At 53.5% G+C, this 18,727-nt stretch overlaps 2 protein-coding genes across 2 annotated transcripts in view; one reads left to right on the top strand and one right to left on the bottom strand.

Annotated features, from left to right (window-relative positions):
• The window catches only part of THRA (thyroid hormone receptor, alpha), a 24,323-nt gene extending 12,107 nt beyond the window's left edge, over window positions 1-12,216 (top strand). The window contains exons 3-9 of the mRNA XM_003786403.3: window positions 1,450-1,517; window positions 2,091-2,191; window positions 4,389-4,536; window positions 5,159-5,364; window positions 6,222-6,368; window positions 6,936-7,194; window positions 7,683-12,216. Coding sequence (XP_003786451.1) covers window positions 1,450-1,517; window positions 2,091-2,191; window positions 4,389-4,536; window positions 5,159-5,364; window positions 6,222-6,368; window positions 6,936-7,194; window positions 7,683-7,933 — 1,180 coding nt within the window. The 3' untranslated portion in view covers window positions 7,934-12,216. The remainder of the gene's footprint in view (window positions 1-1,449; window positions 1,518-2,090; window positions 2,192-4,388; window positions 4,537-5,158; window positions 5,365-6,221; window positions 6,369-6,935; window positions 7,195-7,682) is intronic.
• On the bottom strand, window positions 11,173-18,727 carry NR1D1 (nuclear receptor subfamily 1 group D member 1). Its single transcript, XM_003786405.3, has 8 exons — window positions 18,065-18,727; window positions 15,084-15,419; window positions 14,748-14,836; window positions 14,504-14,648; window positions 13,500-14,143; window positions 13,008-13,193; window positions 12,280-12,490; window positions 11,173-11,657 (listed from the first exon to the last, which is right to left on the bottom strand). The coding sequence occupies exons 1-8, from the start codon at window positions 18,093-18,095 to the stop codon at window positions 11,458-11,460; spliced, it is 1,842 nt and encodes a 613-aa protein (XP_003786453.1). The 5' UTR covers window positions 18,096-18,727; the 3' UTR covers window positions 11,173-11,457.

Raw genomic sequence — 18,727 nt, 5'->3', positions numbered from 1 at the left:
GGCAAAAACCTAGGACCCAAGACTGGATCCCTGGAGGGGCAGAGGAAGTCTGTGGAGTTGGCAGTTGGGTAGGGCACCTGGGAAACCCCCCATACCCCAAAGCCTCAACCAGGAGAAACTCTGAGGATGATCTGGACTGTCAACAGTGTGGCTGTCAATTGCAGCCTCTGTATGTCCCTACCCAGACTTCTGTGAGTCTTGGAAAGTCTGCCCTTCAGACTTGGAGAAAGTCAGAGACCCTGGTTCCTAGTCCCCCTAGAACTGCAGCCCATCCCCCGTCATCCTCCCCTCCCCCATGTCTTTGCGCCACCTTGTGGCTGTCCCTGGGACTGCACCCAGAGGCTATGAGTCTGTTAATTGCCGAAGATGCCAGCTCAACTGGGGTCCAGGTGGCCTGAGTTCCCTTGCACCCACCCCTCCAGAAGGGGAAAGGGAGATCTGACCTTTCAGCCTTGTAGGAATCAGACAGGAGTAATCCCCAGGGGGCATAGAGCACAGAACTGCCTGTAGCTGTGACTCTGGCCAAGGTCACTGTGTCAGTGTGTTGGGAGCTGCGTCCGGCTCTGGGAGGAAGGGCCCTACAACATGCCACGCGAAGGGTGGGTGTGGACGATTATACAATCCTCGCATGCATGTAGAGGGCTTATGTAACCTGTGTGTGCTGAGGTTATGTAATACGTATGTAAAAAGCCTAGCCAACATGTATGTGTAGTGACTGAGGGTTGCTATTAATACCTTGCATGGAGGGGCTGAGGGTCCTTCTCCTTGACCCCAGTGCGTGGTGTCATCAGGTACAAGTTGGGCCTCAGTTTGCTGCCCTGTTAATGGAGGCTATGAACAGGGTGACTTTAGTGTTTTCAATCACTGTGGGTTATTTAACACGAGTGCATGGCTAGAAATCAAGCATGATGTTCCCACTGGGGAGGGAAGTGTTAGTAGGTGCCTGTCCAAGGGTTGTGTAACACATGGGTATATCCTAGACAGCATGTAACACATTTGAGAATACCCTAAAAGTTGCATAGATATATGGATCCCCATGCTTATTTGTCATTCCTACGCATTGGTGTTGTATTGCATGTATATGTGTGTTCTAAAGGTTCTATAGCTTTAAGCACATCCTGGAGGATTCTGACAGCATATTTGTCATATACTGAAAGCTTAAATATGTGGGCATCCTGTGGATTCTTGGAGCTTAAGGTCTGCAGGGTGTGGGGGGGTGTGTGTGTGTTGGGGCTCTAGACCGTGCTTGTGCTGTAGCCAAGCCCCTTATCTCTGTCCCCTGAAGCTTCTAGATAGCTGGACCCTTCTAAGCATTGTCAGCTGACCTGGGAAGGTGGAAGGTAAAGTGAGGACACAGATAGAATTGGGCCTGGGGGATTGTATAAGCCTCTTGGATGAAAAAAGGGCTGCCCAAAGCTCTCTGATTCTACCCACTTTGCCCCTATCCAGTGCCAGGTCACCAGATGGAAAGCGAAAAAGAAAGAACGGCCAATGTTCCCTGAAAACCAGCATGTCAGGTGAGCCTGGCTACATGTGCCCATTCTCCCCTCCCCAAACCCAGCAAGCCAGGCAAGGCCTGGTCTGGGCCTGTGCAGGTTCTAGCAGCTTCTGTGCCCCCATGGAGAGAACCTTCTAGAGGACTTGGGGCAGGAGGGTGATGCAGGGTGTGCCTCATCTTCAAAGATGGATTAGGTCAGGAAGGGCTTCTTCTCTCATAATCCCCTCTCCAAGGCCTGCCAGAATCAGGAGCTGAGCTGAAGGACCAAGGGGCTGTATTCTCCTGAGATGAGCTGGGAACATTCATTTTTCCCTGTCCTCTACTCTCTGTTCTTTAGATGTAGCCAAAAAAAAAAAAAAAAAAGCCCTGAGTGGACAGTGAGAAGAACTGAGATTCTCTATATTCTTAGAGAAGGGGGTGGACAAGATTACCTTCTAATGTATCTCTAGAATTCTACCTGGAGACAAAGAATCTTTCAGGGAGGCTGGGCTAGAGGTGGTGAGAAACAAAATGTTGGGTGATAGGGAAAGTATAACAGCCTCTCTGCTGGACCTCCAAGCCATGCCTGCCTGCATCCTTTCCTTCCTCCCAGGGTATATCCCTAGTTACCTGGACAAAGACGAGCAGTGTGTCGTGTGTGGGGACAAGGCAACTGGTTATCATTACCGCTGTATCACTTGTGAGGGCTGCAAGGTATGGTAGCCATCTCTGTTACCTCTTCCCCCTTCACCCCAGACCCCTCCTCATTCCCTTTAAGTCCCTGAGGAATGCCATGACAGACATATTCTGTAAACATGTAGTTTAAAGCTCTCTTTTTACAAAAAAATAGCGGGGCATTGTGGCAGGCACCTGTAGTCCCAGCTGCTCAGGAGGCTGAGGCAAGAGAATTGCCTAAGCCCAGGATTTGGAGGTTGCTGTGAGCTGTGTGAAGCCACAGCACTCTACTGAGGGCGATAAAGTGAGACTCTGTCTCTACAAAGAAAAAAAAAAAAAGCTCTCTTGTTACACCATCATTTCTCTTCTCTTATTAATTCATTTTCTCCTTCATGAATGTCAGCTGTCATCCATCTGTTCAGCGTAGTAGGTGTGGTTAGGTGTGGGGTGTATGGGACATGCTCTGCCCTCTAGTTGCTCACAGCCTACCAGAGAGAGGAAGACTTAAAGCAGGCATCATTGTTTTTCAAGATGTGGTTCTTGGGCCACCCACAGTACTCATTAAAATACAGATTCCCAGGCTTCATCCTGCCCCTACTTGCTCAGAACCTTTTTGTGGTGGAGGCCAAAAATCTACCTTTTGACAAGTTCCCCAGGTGTTTCCAGTACACCTGAAAGGGTGAGAAGCAGTGCTGGGGGGGCAAAATTGGGGGCATGAAGGAGAAGAGGATGGCAGATTCTTTTTGAGCAGAAGGGACAAGGTCATAGACTTGGGGAGGTCTAATTAGATTTCACTTTGGTCATTTCAGCCTGTATGGCTTTTCCAGGATCACCTTCTGAAAATGTCAAACCCAAAAAACAGAATCATTTTAAAAAATGTTGAAACTTCAAGTTTCTTTGGTATTACCAACCAAACCAAGACCATGAGAGATTTAAAATTCAGTAGCAATGTTCCTGGAAGCAATACAAGCAGTTTAGCTGAGAGCAAGGATCTTTACCCTCAAGGACATCTAAGCCCCAAGGGAACACCCTAAAAAGAGAAGACTTGGTCCCAACCCCTAGAGAGTTTGATTTTATAGTTTTGAAATAAGGACCAGGAATTTATATCTTTTCTAAGTGCTCTACGTGACTGTAATGCCCCCTCTCCAATCTGAGAGCTCAGACCTTAGTATTCCATACCTGAGGCCCAGTTCTGGCTCTGCTGCCCATTTAGCCATATGACTTTGGGCAAATTGCCTGTCTTTAGTTTCCTAGTCTGCAAAATGGAGACAGTAACAGTTCTTACTTTTTAGCATTGCCTTGAGGGTTCAATGTGATGACAGCATGGAAGGAAGGTTTATCTGGGGCGGTGCCTGTGGCTTAGTGAGTCAGGCACTGGCCCCATATACTGAGAGTGGTGGGTTCGAACTTGGCCCCAGCCAAACTGCAACAAAAAAACAGCCGGGTGTTGTGGCAGGTGCCTCTTGTCCCAGCTACTCTGGAGGCTGAGGCAAGAGAATGGCCTATCCCCAAGAACTAGAGGTTGCTGTGAGCTGTGATGTCACAGCACTCTACTGAGGGTGACACAGTAAGACTCTGTCTCTTAAAAAAAAAAAAAAAGAAGAAGAAAGAAAGAAAAGGTTTATCTGTATTAAGTGGCAGTAAGCATTCATTATATATTAGCTCTTCATTATTGTCACCGTCTTGATTCTTGAGGTTTTTCCTTTAAAGCAAAGGCTAATCCTAATATATGGAATTGAAATTTTTCTTTTCAAGCTTTTAGAGTTCATAGCTAACGCCTTTTCTTGATTTTTTTGGTCCATCTATTTCATGAATTCTACCTACATGAGTAACAGGCATCATATATGCGAGTGGTTTCTAGGTCAGTATTGTTTTTACAGTCATTTAGCATGATGGAAAGTGAGGTATTACTTAGATTTCCAAAGTTGCTATTCAGGCATAGCACCTCACTCTATCCCAGGCCCAAAGCTGCCCCTGTGGTCATCATTGCTACCTCTGCCACCACCACCACCCTGGCACCCCCTACCCATCAACAGCCTGGGGGCTGAGGGTACATTTTTCTTGGGTCTTTTGGCCTGGCAAGGCCTAGCGATCCAGGGTTTTCTGTGTAAGGAAGATGCTAGAGTCCCTCACTGATCTTACCTTCCACACAAACCCATCCCCTCCAGTGAACTGAATGGCTGGTTCAGGCAGGGGAGGTCATGATCACAGCCTGCTCTGTCTCGCCTCCCCTCAGGGCTTCTTTCGCCGCACAATCCAGAAGAACCTCCATCCCACCTATTCCTGCAAATATGACAGCTGCTGTGTCATCGACAAGATCACTCGCAATCAGTGCCAGCTGTGCCGCTTCAAAAAGTGCATCGCCGTGGGCATGGCCATGGACTGTAAGGGGCCTGGGTGGGGGGAGTAGAACCAGGTGTCTAGGGGTGAGGGTGGGGATGGCAGTTTCCTTCCAGAATACCCACAGGTATTTAGGGCCCTCAGGGTAGAGTGACACACCAAGCCAGGTCAGGCTCATGTCAGAATGTTCAGAGTCTTGGTCCCTGGAAAAAGAAAACTATTCCTCTTTGGATCCTGCACGTAGGCCCCCATAGCTATCACCATATGAGGGCCTTAGAGAGGAAGTTGTTGGGTTGGGTAGAAATAACTCCTTGGGCACTCACCCTAGCACATTGTTCCTGACTGCTGGAAAAGTACCCCATGTCTGGGTAAGAGTGGGCATATTTCATTAGCTAGGGACTGTGTGGCAGGATCTTCTAGTCACTAGTATACCATAACCATTAGATCAAAGCATGATATTCATCTGAAACAGCCCAAATTGTTATTGGTCCAAAGGATTGATCATGATCTGGGTTGTGCCACTCAACTAAGTGACTTAGAAAGTCACTTAACCTCTCTGGTCCTCGGTTTCCCCTACCGGTACACTAGGAAGAGTAGTTTCTGAAAGGATTGTGGAGAGGGGGTGGAGAGTGCCATGCAAAGGGTCTTGCACCCTTCTGTTGACAGTGGTTCTAGATGACTCTAAGCGGGTGGCCAAGCGCAAGCTGATTGAGCAGAACCGGGAGCGGCGGCGGAAGGAAGAGATGATTCGATCACTGCAGCAGCGACCAGAGCCCACTCCTGAAGAGTGGGATCTGATCCACGTTGCCACGGAGGCCCATCGCAGCACCAATGCCCAGGGCAGCCATTGGAAGCAGAGGCGGAAATTCCTGGTAAAGAGAGAGGGTACAGGGGAGGGCAGCAGTCAAGTGGCAGGGAGAGGAGAGAGCTAGGGTCTTGCCTTCTCCAGGAAACTTTCTGAGTTAATCCAACCCAAGCTGACCTTCTTCATACCTTGGCAGTCCTGACTTTGTATACTGGTGTGTCTTTGCGCTCTATGTCCTCCCTGTTCCATCTGATCAGGAGCTTCCTGAGGACAGGGCCTTGCCTTCCTCACCAAGTTTCCAGTGAGCAGGGGCAACCTCTCTTTTTCCTACCCACAGTGACCAAGGTGGTAAAACCAGTTGCCATGTTTTACCAGATCAGTTTGGGAGGAGATGGACAGTTGATTGTATGTGGTGGGGCTCCTGGTGCCTGGTGGAACGGACAGTGCACTGCTAAAAGCATAGTCTCCCAACACCAAGCAGATCTGTGTGTAACGGTCAGGAGTCAGACTGCCTGGAATCAAACCCTGGTCCTACTACTTACTTGTCATGCGACTTTGACCCTATCTGTCATTTAGCTGCACTGTGAGTCTGTTTCCATATCCATGAAATGGTGGTAATTATAGCATCTTCCTTTTAGGGTTGTGGTGAGGTTGAAATGAGATATGTAAAACACGTAGCCTGATGCCTGATCACATATTAAGTATGTGGTAATTATAGCTGCTATTGTTATTACCATTGTTGTTATTAGCAAGCTGAGGGCTCTGACTCTGGTCTATCCTTTGCCCCAAGGTGAAGGGAAAGCCTTAGGGCTGGGGCTCTCTTCCTGGTGGCCCCTCTTCCCCAGGCTGCCTTGGAGCTCCCCCTGGTGGGCAGGCAGCCCCAGTCAGAGGGTGAAAAGGGTCTAATCACCCCCCTCCCTCTAGCCGGATGACATTGGCCAGTCACCCATCGTCTCCATGCCGGACGGAGACAAGGTGGACCTAGAGGCCTTCAGCGAATTTACCAAGATCATCACCCCGGCCATCACTCGTGTGGTGGACTTTGCCAAAAAACTGCCCATGTTCTCCGAGGTGAGCAGCAGATGGGAGGAAAGACATAGTGCCATGTCGGAGGGAAACTTGGGGTGGCTTCCATCTGAGGTCCTCTGGAGAAGGGAACAATTCCTATAGCTCAGGATACACGCAGCACACATGTGTTCGCACATACGCACATGCAACACAGGGCTAACTGATGTGAGGACCTGGCTGGCTCCAGGTGCCCACCTACCCAGCCCCTTGACCCTCAAGTCTACATGGCCATCCCAACTCCAGGCAGCCTGGGAGTTCTCATTTTATGGAGCACTAGCTCTGGAGACAGGCAACTCTATTAGCTGTGTGACCTTGGCCAAGTAATCTAAATCCCCTCAGTTCCTTATCTGGAGTAGGGCTGGGGATAATGATTGGACCTAACTCACAGGCATACTTTTGAGTTTTGAATGACGTAGGGCATGGATGTGGCCCAGCACACGGTCAACTTTTCAGAGTCCGTGTTTCTGACTGAGGCCAGTGGTGGCCTTGTGACTCCCAGAGGACACCCACAGGGAGACTCAGGGACGTAAGGAGTATCCTGAGTGCTCCTGTGGCCCTGACACTCCGCAGCTGCCTTGTGAAGACCAGATCATCCTCCTGAAGGGGTGCTGCATGGAGATCATGTCCCTGCGGGCGGCTGTCCGCTATGACCCTGAGAGCGACACCCTGACTCTGAGTGGGGAGATGGCCGTCAAGCGGGAGCAACTCAAGAATGGTGGCCTGGGCGTAGTCTCTGATGCCATCTTTGAACTGGGCAAGTCACTCTCTGCCTTTAACCTGGATGATACGGAAGTGGCTCTGCTGCAGGCTGTGCTGCTAATGTCAACAGGTATCTGCTGAGTGGCCGGGAGGGCTCAGAAGTTTCCATGGGTCCCAGAGCTTGGCTGGATGCTGGGCTTGTTGCTCTGCTCTCCCTTTATCTTACAGACTCTCCTTGTTCCCCAGCTTCCCTGCCCATCCACCCCTCCCCGGGCTCCCTCTCTGTCACCCACCCATCTTCTGTTCCCATTCTCTGCTGCCCCCCCACTCTGCTCCCAGGTCTACCCTGCCTCTAGTTCCCACTCTGTCCTCTTTCCTTCTCTGTCCCTGTCCTGTCACTCCAATTACCTTTTGTTCCCACATATCTTCTATCCTCATTCCTCCTGGGTCCCCTCCCTACCCCTGTCCCTACCCTACTTCTCTGACCACCACCCCTTCTCTCTGCCCTAGTTCTCCCAAGCACCTCTCTGTTCCTCTCTTTATGTGTCCCTGCATACACCCAGCCCCCACGGCCCCTCTCTGCAGCCACTCACCTCTCATACCCGTCCTTCCCCACAGACCGCTCGGGCCTGCTGTGTGTGGACAAGATCGAGAAGAGTCAGGAGGCGTACCTGCTGGCGTTCGAGCATTACGTCAACCACCGCAAACACAACATTCCGCACTTCTGGCCCAAGCTGCTGATGAAGGTGACTGACCTCCGCATGATCGGGGCCTGCCACGCCAGCCGCTTCCTCCACATGAAAGTCGAGTGCCCCACCGAACTCTTCCCCCCACTCTTCCTCGAGGTCTTTGAGGATCAGGAAGTCTAAAGCCTCAGGCGGCCAGAGGGTGTGCGGAGCTGGGGGGGAGGAGCCTGGAGAGAAGGGGCCCAGCTGGGGGCTGAGGGAGACCCCCCCTCCTCTTCTCTCCTTCCTCTCACCCTTCAGTAGATTCAGCTCCCACACACACACCCGCACTGCCCAGGTCCCTCCTCAGAACCTCCAGCCCTGGGACAGGGCAAACAAATGAACTTGCTATGAAAAAGACAGTGTGGGAGGCTGGGGGAACCGTGTCCTGCAGTTCTCAGGACCCCGTCCTCTCAGAAGGTAGGGGATGAGAGGGAGAACCAAGAGGGACAAGCCATCTTGACCATAGGGGAAGGAGGAATGTGGGATGGGGGAAGATGCCCTCAACTCAGCCCCTACATACACATGAGAGAGGCCTAGGTTTCCCCTCCAGGCTAGGGGCCTCTCTACTTCTCCAGATGCCTGGGTGCAAAGAACAGCTTGGCTTGGCTCCTCCCCTGGAGGTTAAAAATTATAGTCATTCTAACTGCACTTTGGAAACCAAGCAAGGGGAGAAGATAAATGAAGAAACACTAGACAGAAAAAGACAGAGAGCGAGCGATAGAGAGAGAGAGAGATGATATTAAATTATTAACTGAGGCTGGCCAGAGGGGAGGGACCCCCCTTACCACCCCATGCACTTTGAGAGCTGTCCCTCCTCCTCCCACATCAGACAGAAATGCCCCACACACCAGATGCCCAAGGGTAGGGCTGCTGATCAGAGCTGTGAGAACATAACAGGGTCCTGGCCACCCCCTGCCTTGCCCCACCTTCTGTGCCCGTCGGCACCCCCCACCCTAGTACGTCCTCTGCTCTCTGCCGCTCGTGCCCGCTGAGTTCCATCTACCTCTCATGCTGGATGCCAGCTGGCCCCTCACCAGCCTGCCCTGCTGCCCGCACAGCTACCCTTTCAAGTGCCCAGCCCCAGAGGCCTCTCCCTGTCCCCCTCCTCCTTCCACACCTTGGCAGCCACACAGGAAAAACTGTGGCTCCCACTCCTACCCACCTCATATCCTGCAGTATTAGCTACAATCCAGATGCTGCCGCATTGGGGGGTTAGGGGGCTGTGCGTGAGTGTCCCTCAGAGCCTCGTCCCTTTAGGTCTCTGTTTCCCATTTCCCACCTGTCGTCTGGGCTTTCTCTAACCTCTGCCCTCCTTCCCAATGCCCACTCAATGCACTAACTCTGGGTGGGCAGGCACCTGATTGGGGGTGTTTAGATAAATGGCACTTAGTTGGGGCCCTGGGCAAGGGGGGGGTTGGTGCTCCTCCTTTTCTCTTTAAAGCTCTTTAGGCCTGCTGCCCCTCTGCCCCTGGGACCCCCTTCCCTCTTCTTTTCTCTAATTCAGGGACTTTGGCTTGAGCCCCCTCCTACCCTCCTGGTGGGAGTGCTCTGTTGGTCTGCACTTGGGTGAGCTGCCCCCCTCTGCTCCCTTTGGCTGCACCCCACTTCTCAGGGGAGGGAGGGGAAGGAAGGGACAGAGCAGACCAGAGGGCTCAGGGCTCAGGGCTGCATGTCGGCAGGGATGGATGGGTGGACATAGATGCCCCCGGAAGCCATGGGGAATGGGGTAGGGGGCGGGGGAGGGGTGCCAGGGCTTCCTGCGCTTTGCACTATTGGGGCAAAAATGTCTTAAGCAGTGGGGAACCTGCCACCCCACCCTGACCCTCAGCCTGCCACAGCCCCCTACACACACATACACACACACACACACGCACACATGCACACGGGAAGGCAATGCTATACTGTCCATCAGGGCAATGTCCTTCCCGCCCTGTTTAGGTGTTCCAATAGGGATGGAGGGCCTGGAGGAGCATCTGCTGTCACCTGTGCATGTGCCTAACCCACCCTGCTCTGGGGCCCTGGGCTGCCCAAGCTGTCTTTGTCTGTCTCTATCCTCTCTCTCTCTCCTGGGGTACTAATTCCTGTGTTACTCCAGTCCCATGGGTAGGCCCTCCTATACCTTCTCCCACACCTGGGGGCCCAGTGGAATTCCTGACCTGTCTGCTGTCTCCCCCACTCTTCCCTCCCTCCCCTTAATTCTCCATCCCCATTCTCAGCCATGGACACGGTGGAGAAAAAGGCCTTGAAGAGCCTTGGCCTCTTACAGGCACTTGATACTCCCCCCCACCCTCCCTAAGCATATGAGCTGTGATCCCCTCCCCCTGCCCCTCCTTCTTGGTGATGTGGGGTGTATGTGTGTGTTCCTCTGTGTGAATGTGTGAGTGAATACACGTGGTAGGGGAGGAGCCAGGGAGACTCAGGAGTGCCAGGGACCTGCTCTAGAGAGGCAGTTGTCCGGTCCCTGCTGTGGAAGTGGGGGACAGGGCCCTCTCCTGGGGGCCATTGGTGCTAATGAGGGGGATGGCCTTGATGTGGGTGCTTAGCATGCCTCCCCCAGTGTTGGCCCGGGGCACTAGGGCAGGCAGGGTGGGGCAGCAGGTGCAGTATTGGTGGGAGGAAGGGCTGCTGGGAATAGGATGAGGGGGCCAGGCCAGGACAAGGGGGTGCCAGAGCCATGACCACTACCCCGCCCCCACCATCCGCCTCTCCATCTCAGTATTCCCCCTCCCATCACTCATAACACACATACCTCATCCAGCCTCCTCCCTGCTCGGACTTGGGGAGGGTGGGGGAGGAGCCCCTACCCCTTCCCCTGGTGGCGGGTCTGCAGGGCTGGGAGAGGGCAGGGTGTGTGACAGAGACACCGTCCATAAAGGGGACAGTATCTCCTGCCCTGGGAACTCCTGGGTGGGGGGAGGGGGACACTGCCCAGAGGCGCTACTGAATGTATGAGAAGCTGGTGCTGGGGTGGGGGGAGGGGGGTTGTGGCCAGAAACAGGGAAGGAGGTAGGTCCCTTCCCCAGGGAGGGGCAAGACCTGTAGGGGTGACTCGAGGGGCTCCTACTCCTGCCCCACGTTGACAATCAGTATGTCTGTTATGTGCGATTTTTCACCCCGTTGTGTTTTGGGTCAGGATTTTAAAGAAAGATATTTTTATGGTAATTGTTGCTCGTCTATTTTACTATATATTTATGTAATAAATATATGATGAAAATAACCCCCTTTGGCACCCCCCTTAGACTTGTGTGCTGTTTCCCTATATCCTCCCATCTGCTGGCAGAGTACACACCCCACAAACTGACCAGATGGAGAGGTGCCCCCCCAGCCTTGGCAATATTTCCACCCCAACCCCCAAACGAGCACACACCACAGAAGCCAGCTCAGCTGTGAACTATTGGATTTGAGACAGGAACAGAACAAATCAGGGGGCTAGAGGAGGGTGGGAGAAAGAGTGGTTTAAATAGGGGAGGACGGGAAGTTCAGTGATGGGGGAGGGAGGCAGGTATTTACAAGAAGGCTCAGGGGGCCAGAGGCTCATCTTGGAATATTTTATAACAATATAAATAAGATTCTGGTTTGCTTTTCCTTTTCGTCTCGTAAAGGAGAGAGAAGTGCAGAGTTCGATTCTGTACAAGGGGGCAGCGGCAGAAGGCCGGCCGGGCGGGTCACTGGGCGTCCACCCGGAAGGACAGCAGCTTCTCGGAATGCATGTTGTTCAGGGTCCGCAGGTCCGGCAGCTTGAGCAGCAGCTTGGTGAAGCGGGAAGTCTCCGAGGGCCGGTTCTTCAGCACCAGAGCCCGAAGAGCCCGCAGCAGCGTCTCCTGGAGCTGCTCCACCGAAGCGGAATTCTCCATGCCCGAGCGGTCTGTGGGGAAGACGACAGCAGTGAGGCAGCCTCCCTGAGCTCCTCTGATGAGGAGGAACCGGAGGTCTGCGAGGACCCACCTGGCAATGCAGCCTCTCCCTGAACCCCCTCAGAGGGCCAATGGGGAAGGAGAAGGAACGCAATGCCTTCTCCCAGGCCTCTGCCCCAAGAGCAGGAGGTGCCTGAACGCTGGGAGCATGGGCTCAGCAGGCTGGCCACCTCCCACCCCTAAGACCGCTTGCCTCCCCCTAATCAGGCCAGACATGGCCAGGCTCCCTTGCTTTTTGCCCTGTAGTTCCCTCTGCCTGGCAACATCTTATTTGTCCTTTGAGGCCCTGCTCAAGTGTCACCTCCTTCCCCAGCTCCCCCAGGCAGAAATAGTTGTCTGTGCTTCTTCAGTTCATGCTTCTACTGTGACACTTATCTCACTGTTTTATAATTAGTCGGGCATGAGTCTGTTTCCCAAGCTAGACTGTGTCTGAATCATGTCTGTATCCCCAGTGCCCGGTGCAGGGCCTGGCATAGAGTAGGTACTCCATAAAAGGTGTGTTGAATTGAACTGCGTCTGCCGCCTCCTCCCCCCCTCCCGCCCCGCCCTGGGTCAGGTGAGAACTTGGCCTACCTGCAGAGACAAGCACCACCGCGGTGAAGAGGCCCAGCTCCTCCTCGGTAAGCGCCAGGGAGTTGAGCTTCTCGCTAAAGTCGAACATGGCATTAAGCAGGTCTCCCATGCCCATGGCACCGAGCTCCTGCAGGCTGTAGGTGGTGCGGCTCAGGAACATCACTGTCTGGTCCTTCACGTTGAACAATGATGCAAAGCGCACCATCAGCACCTAAAGGTGGGGGGACAGTCATCCTGGGTGGAGCGGGAGGAGCACTTGACAAATTGCCCATACAATTTGTCCAAGGTTTCATGGTGCTGCTTTAGCTTTCTCACTATCAAAGGGGTTGTTTCTGAATAGGCAGTAAGGGGGCCCAGGTAGAGGGATGGGCAGCATATCACTACTCTAGAACTTAGCAGGCCTGAATCTGTGTCTCAACTCTGCTACTATTCGTGACCCTGGGCCAGGCACTTCACGAGTTAATCTGCTCAGGTCTAAAACAGGCAGCAATGTACCCTAAGGCATTATTTTAATGCAACAGGTTGTGATTAGACTCCAGCTGAGATGACAGTCCAGTCTTCCAGAGACAGGAGTGAGAAGGGCTCTCCTGCTTCCATCAGTCAGAGGTTTATAAAACAAAGCTACTGGGGTACCAAAGCCTTTCAGAATTCCTGTCCACTCCAGACACCAAGTCTTTCTACTAGATCCTTCCTCAGATCAAGATCACGGAGCATAAAAGGTTACTCACCTCAAAGGTGCCAGCCTTAAGCAGGGTGACTTGGTCATGCTGAGAAAGGTCACGGAAGCCAGGGATGTGCTTGGCAAACTCTACCACCTCCCGCACAGCGGGTGTGAAGCTCATGGAGAAATCCTCCCAAATCTCTTGCACAGTTCGCCCACTGCGTCCGTGGGGGTACATGTTCATGGGACATGCCTGGGAAGAGGGGATATAGGGAGGGGAAGGTCAGGCTGGCTTAGATGGGTTCTCCGTCTCTGGCAGGGCTGGGCCCCAGATTGTGCCTGGATTAGGGGCTGTGGCCCTGGAGGATGGGTATTGCAGGTAAAGTAGCAATCAGGTGCCAGAGAGATAAGGGATTTTCAGGCATAGCCCCACTGCAGAACAAGATATCCTTTCCTGAGAAGAGGACATCCCCACACTTAGCCTCTAAGAACACCCAGCTGCCCTATGCTAAGTCCATTCTTCCAGGTCCCCAACCAACCTCCTCTCTCATTCCCTTACCAGCAGAACATTCTTGGAGTTGCCCTTCCGCGGACTATTGGCAGGTGCCTCGCCTTCTGGAGCTGCATACGTGTGGGTGGGGCACAGACGGTGCCCATTGCTGTTGGACTGGTGGCAGCTGTGGTGGCCAGGGCCAGGGGGCCAGGTGGGAGGATAGGATGAGGGGACCTTGCGTAGACCATTTAGGACCTCATTATGACGCTGGGCGGCCAAAGAGTTGTTGTCATTGGGGGCAGGTGGGCAACCCTGACTTTCCCAACGATGTGGGGTGGTAGCTGGAGGGCTACCCGATGCATGGTTGGCATTAAAGTTGCCAGGTGAGGTGCCCAGCTTGTCATGGGCATAGGTGAAGATCTCTCGATGGGCCCGGGCCACCTGGGATATCACATCCTCCACTGTAGGCTCAGGGCTTGGAGATCTGGGAGGCGTCAGCTGTTGTGGGAATTGTGAGAAGCCCACCATAGGTGAGGGCACCGTTGCTGGGGGTGGTGAGGGGCCTAAGGAGCCTGGGGTGGGTTGCTGGGGGGGTGAGGTCTCCAGTGGGCATTGGCTGCTCAGCTGGTTGTTGGCCAGATTCATAGCACTCTGCATCTCAGCAAGCATCCGCTGCTTCTCCCGTTTGGGGATGCGCCCAAAACGTACAGCTGTGACAGGATAAGAGTGGTTTCAGGAAGTTCTCATACACATGATTCTTTTCCTTCCTTCCTCTCAAAAGGGCCAGGCCCTAAAAGCTTGGAGTTCCACAACCAAACTAAAACCAGCAAGGCCACACCCACCAAGGGGGTTTCCCAAGTAGGAACCGCAGGTGGGAGGTGACTAGAGAGACCAATAGGGAAGAAGTGTATGTGGACCCAAGTGAGGACATCCCCCATGCAAAGGAGATTCATGGAGATACACAGTGTGACGTGTCTCAGTTTGGGACTATTTTTTAAGGGAGGGATTAATTCAGAAATTCTGAGGGGAAAGGAGGGGGAGGATGTGCAGATGGTGGGATGCTGCCTCACCATCTCGTGACATGCCCACGGAGAGACACTTCTTGAAGCGACACTGCTGGCAGCGGTTGCGATTGATGCGGACAATGGAGCAGTTCTCATTTTTCAGACACCTTTTGTACTGGATGTTCTGCTGGATGCTCCGACGGAAAAAGCCCTGGAGATCAGGGGCAGCTAGTGAGCCCCTCCATCTAGGCCGGGCCTATGTGTCCTGGGAGAAGGGGTCACCCCTGCCCTTACCCACAAGCTGCCTCACCTTGCAGCCTTCACAGGCATGCACACCATAGTGGAAGCCTGAGGCAACGTCCCCACACACTTTACACAGTAGCACCATGCCATTCAGCTCTGTGGGAAGAGATGGGCAGCAGGTGAACAGGATAGACCAGGCTGAGTGGCAGAAGAGGCATTCTGCACTAGAGATTCTGGGAAGAAAAAGCTGAGGAGTAGTTCCAGTATCTAGGGGCACTGCAGCAACCAAACTGGGCTGGACAGGGGCTGGACTCTAGAAGTCCCTGAAGTCAGAGCAGGCCCCCTGGCAATAACTCTGTCTGGCCTGCTTCCCTTCCCCCAAATCAGCTGGAAATTGACTCACTGGTGATGTTGCTGGTGCTCTTGCTGGGAGACACTCGGCTGCTGTCCTCCACAGCTACTTGTAGATTCCCTGGGGGGCTCCCATTATAGAATGAGGAAGAGGATGATGATGAAGATGAGGAAGAAGGGGAGCCATCATCATTCAGGCTGGGTGGAATGCTCCCAAAGGTGCGAGCTGGGTCTTGGGTAAGGGAGCCAGTGGGTGATGGTGGGAAGTAGGTGGGGCAGCCTTGGGTCAGAGACTGGAAGCTGCCGTTGGAGCTGTCACTGTAGAGGGACTCAGGGCTGGTGCGGCTTGGGGAGGAGCCACTGGAGCCAATATAAGTAATGACACCACCTGACAGGAGAACAAAGGAGAAGGGGGTGTCAGCCACCAAGTGTCTAGACCTAGGAGATCACTGTACTCCTTCCCCACTTGTCTCCACAAAACACTGCTGGCCATTTAGAAGTTAACCATGTGGAGCCCCTAATCTTGGAGTTAACGAGCCACTTCCCAATACATACCAGATGTGACATAGCCAACCAACACCCACAACTCTTTGCAGGATATATTCAGAGTCTGCTTTAAGTGTGAGGCATGACCCCTGTGAGCATCTCACACGTGTCTCTCCTCCCTATACAGCTTCCTTGGGAATATGGACTGCAACTAATGACCTAGGTTGTCAGTGGCAGAATGAGATGAGCAGCTGAACACTTCACAGTGCCCAGTCCTCCAAAAGAAAAGTGTGAAAAAATCCAAAACTAGCTGCTGATTTTAGCACCAAGACCATTCCATGAACCATGGAGGGACAGGTAGCCATGAAAAGAGTGGAGATCTTACAAATTAAGCCATTCACATTGCCCCTAAACTGGAAAACATATTCTCTAGTCTAAAGGAACTGAAGGGGAAGAAATGCCCAGCCTGATTCTCCTGACCCCCAAGGCAGTGAGTCACAATGGACTCCCATCTCTGAATCCAGGAAGGACTTAGCAGTGCAAGGTGCAGGAGATGGAAGTGAAGTACAAATTGTCCAGCACAGGGCTCTGGAATTTCGCCTTCAGATCTTAGCCTGGTAACAACAAACTTGGTTTTTCTGGCCACTTAGGGACTTTGGCCCTTTGGTTATATTGCCAACCAGTGACTATGCTCCCGGGGTATTAGCAAGATTAAAAGGTGACCTGCCTGCCACACCTCTGCCAAGCACCTAGTTTGGCCTGCCATGGGCAGGGTCGGAGAAGGGAGGATCCCAGGACACGTGTGAGCTGACATATGCCACGCTACTACAGAGGCACATGTCTTGCTCACCCACTGACACACACTAAACTGGGCAGGGCAGCCCTAAAATAGCTCATTGTTGGTCAGGGTTAACCTCCTTGTAAAATAGTTGCACAACAGATCACCTTCTACAGTTTCAGGGCTAAAGTGGGGGATGGAATGCTTAGCTGGTGGTAAATGAACTTGACCTAATTCACTCATCCCCCAAAAGGGAGCCAGACCTTCATCCAAAGAGATTCCCAATCTGAGAGTGAGCAACATGCTCAAAAGAATCTAGTTCTAGATCTAGATACATCACCACCAACTCACTTTGTGACCTAGAGGATATCAACTCCCTTCCTTGGGTCTGTTTCCCTTTCAGAGAGAAAAGGGGGCTTTCAGCTATGGTTCTAGGATGTAGTGGTTTGGGGAAGTCCTTAGGAGGCAAACTGCCTCTTGTTTGGTGGAGGTGGAGGAAAGACAGTGCTTGCAGGACTAAGAAAAGAGATGCATGGGGAACAGAGTTTGCCATGTGGAGAAACTAAACGCAGTATGGTGAAGTAGGTGCAAAGAAAATAAAGAGGAAAGGAGTAAGCAGAAGGGTGGTAAGGTGTGAGGTTCTTTAGGGAGTGTAAACACAAGGCCATGAGAGGTCAGGGACCGATCCACTTTACTCTGCTCCGGTGATAGGGGGAGGAGACCCGGCAGGCGGACGGGAAAAGGAGGCAGGCGGGGGCGGTGAGTCAGCCTAGCTTCACCCAGATCTCGCCGGGGCGGGGCGAGAGCCGGGCCCTCAGCCGGCCTCACGTCCCAGCTCCACGTGTGACTCTTGCACGTGGCTCCCCAACGAGGAACCCCGGAACTCAAGGCCCCGCCCTCTCCGCTTCCCGTCAATCGGGAGGAGCAGCCCCGCCCTCGCCCCGCCCCTACCCGGCGACCCGAAGGTGGGCTGGGCCCAGAACGCTACATAGGTCCAGACAACTTAGGGGAGGAGAAAAAGGAACACGCGTTGCCAGGGCGACCAGGAGGCGGAGCTCATTATGTAACGGGGCCGGGAGGCACCGACCAATGGAGTGGCGGCCAAGGCTTCAGCTGAATGAAAACAAACGCAGCACGTGGGCCAGGCTCTGCTGCCATGTGAGCCCTCCCGGCGGCCCGGGCGCTGTAGGTGCCCTCCCTGGGGCCCGGCACCACGCTCCCGACTGCCCAAGTGCCGCTCCTTCCTGTCACTGAGGATTTCCCAGTGAGATCCGACCCATTCCCGGCCAGCCCCACCTGCCTGGAACCCCGATCGCACCACCGCTTCTCAGATTCCCTGGAGCCTGCTGGAACTAGAGAAAGGGGAAGACGGGAGGGAAGGGGTCCGTTTTCCACGGCCAAGCATCCCACAACTGCAGGAGGTGGACAGATGGAGACGTTTCGAGGCACTATTCCAAAGCTCTCAGTCCTCCTAAACTCTTCATCCATTCGTATCCAACCATTCCATTTCCTCCCGCCCGGGATCCGAGTCCCTCAGGCTCATAAGCGCTTTGAGACTCTGAAGTGTGTGTAAGGGGGGCATTTGTGGGCGCATATTCAGCTCGAACAACCGGCTCTGGAAATCCCACCGTAAGATCCCTCAGCGTGCTAGCAAATCTCCTGCCCGAGGGAATCCCCACTCCCTTAACAAAGTTCCTCTTGTTAAAAGGCCTAAATGGAGGTGGGGAGACAGTGACAGAGAAAGAAGATGATAGTAAAGGAGTCTCTACCTGTGTTGTTGTTGGAATCCAGGGTCGTCATGTCTTCACCGGCTGACAGCTGTCATTCAAACTGGACCTTGACACAAACTAGAGGTTGCGATTGCCGTTGTCGCCCCCTGGGCACTGGCTGAGGGCGAGGGGGTGGACCCCGCGACTCACGGTCAGGATCTGAGGCACCCTGCAGCAAGGTCTTGGGGTGGCCGGACTGCAGCCCTGAAGAAGGGTAGGACGTTGAGGCAGCGGAGTTCTGCTTTGCATGGGAAGAGCAGAGACAGCGTGTGGGGGGAAATCAGCCTGCAGTAGTTCTGGCTAGAAGGTAGCAAGAAGGGTCGGGTCTCTGCAGTGTACGGGTTGCCACTGCCTGACGGCTCCGCAGCGCTGCAGGATAGCGAATCTGGAGCTCCCAGTGCAAAAGTCCCAGAGGGAGAGAGGTTGCAACCAGGAAGTAAGCAGCTGATGGGGAGAAACGGAGCACCGAGAGGCAAAGAGGCGAGACGTGTGCCCTGCTACGTTCCCTCGGCAGTAATATTTCACTCTGCCAATCTCAGCCGCCTTTTGCCCGAGCCTTTCCCTGGGACAGAGGGCTCTGCGCAGGCGCCAGCAACCCAGGGTTCCCGGGCCGCACGCGGCACTGGAGCAGGTACCATGTGATCCCAGGGAGCGCCTCGTGCC

The sequence above is a fragment of the Otolemur garnettii genome, unplaced genomic scaffold (genome assembly GCF_000181295.1).
Source record: "Otolemur garnettii isolate 467f Iridium unplaced genomic scaffold, OtoGar3 scaffold00018, whole genome shotgun sequence".
Lineage (NCBI taxonomy): Eukaryota > Metazoa > Chordata > Mammalia > Primates > Galagidae > Otolemur > Otolemur garnettii.
This window is presented reverse-complemented; position numbering and strand designations above follow the sequence as displayed.

Bases quoted from the DNA above. Each gene is read 5' to 3' on its own strand.
- NR1D1 (XM_003786405.3), bottom strand. From the start codon at position 18,095: ATGACGACCCTGGATTCCAACAACAACACAG. The intron at 13,194-13,499 runs GTAAGGGAATGA...CCCTCTTCCCAG, and splicing joins ACTCCAAGAATGTTCTGCTG to GCATGTCCCATGAACATGTA. The intron at 11,658-12,279 runs GTAGGCCAAGTT...TCTTCCCCACAG, and splicing joins GGTGGTGCTTGTCTCTGCAG to ACCGCTCGGGCATGGAGAAT.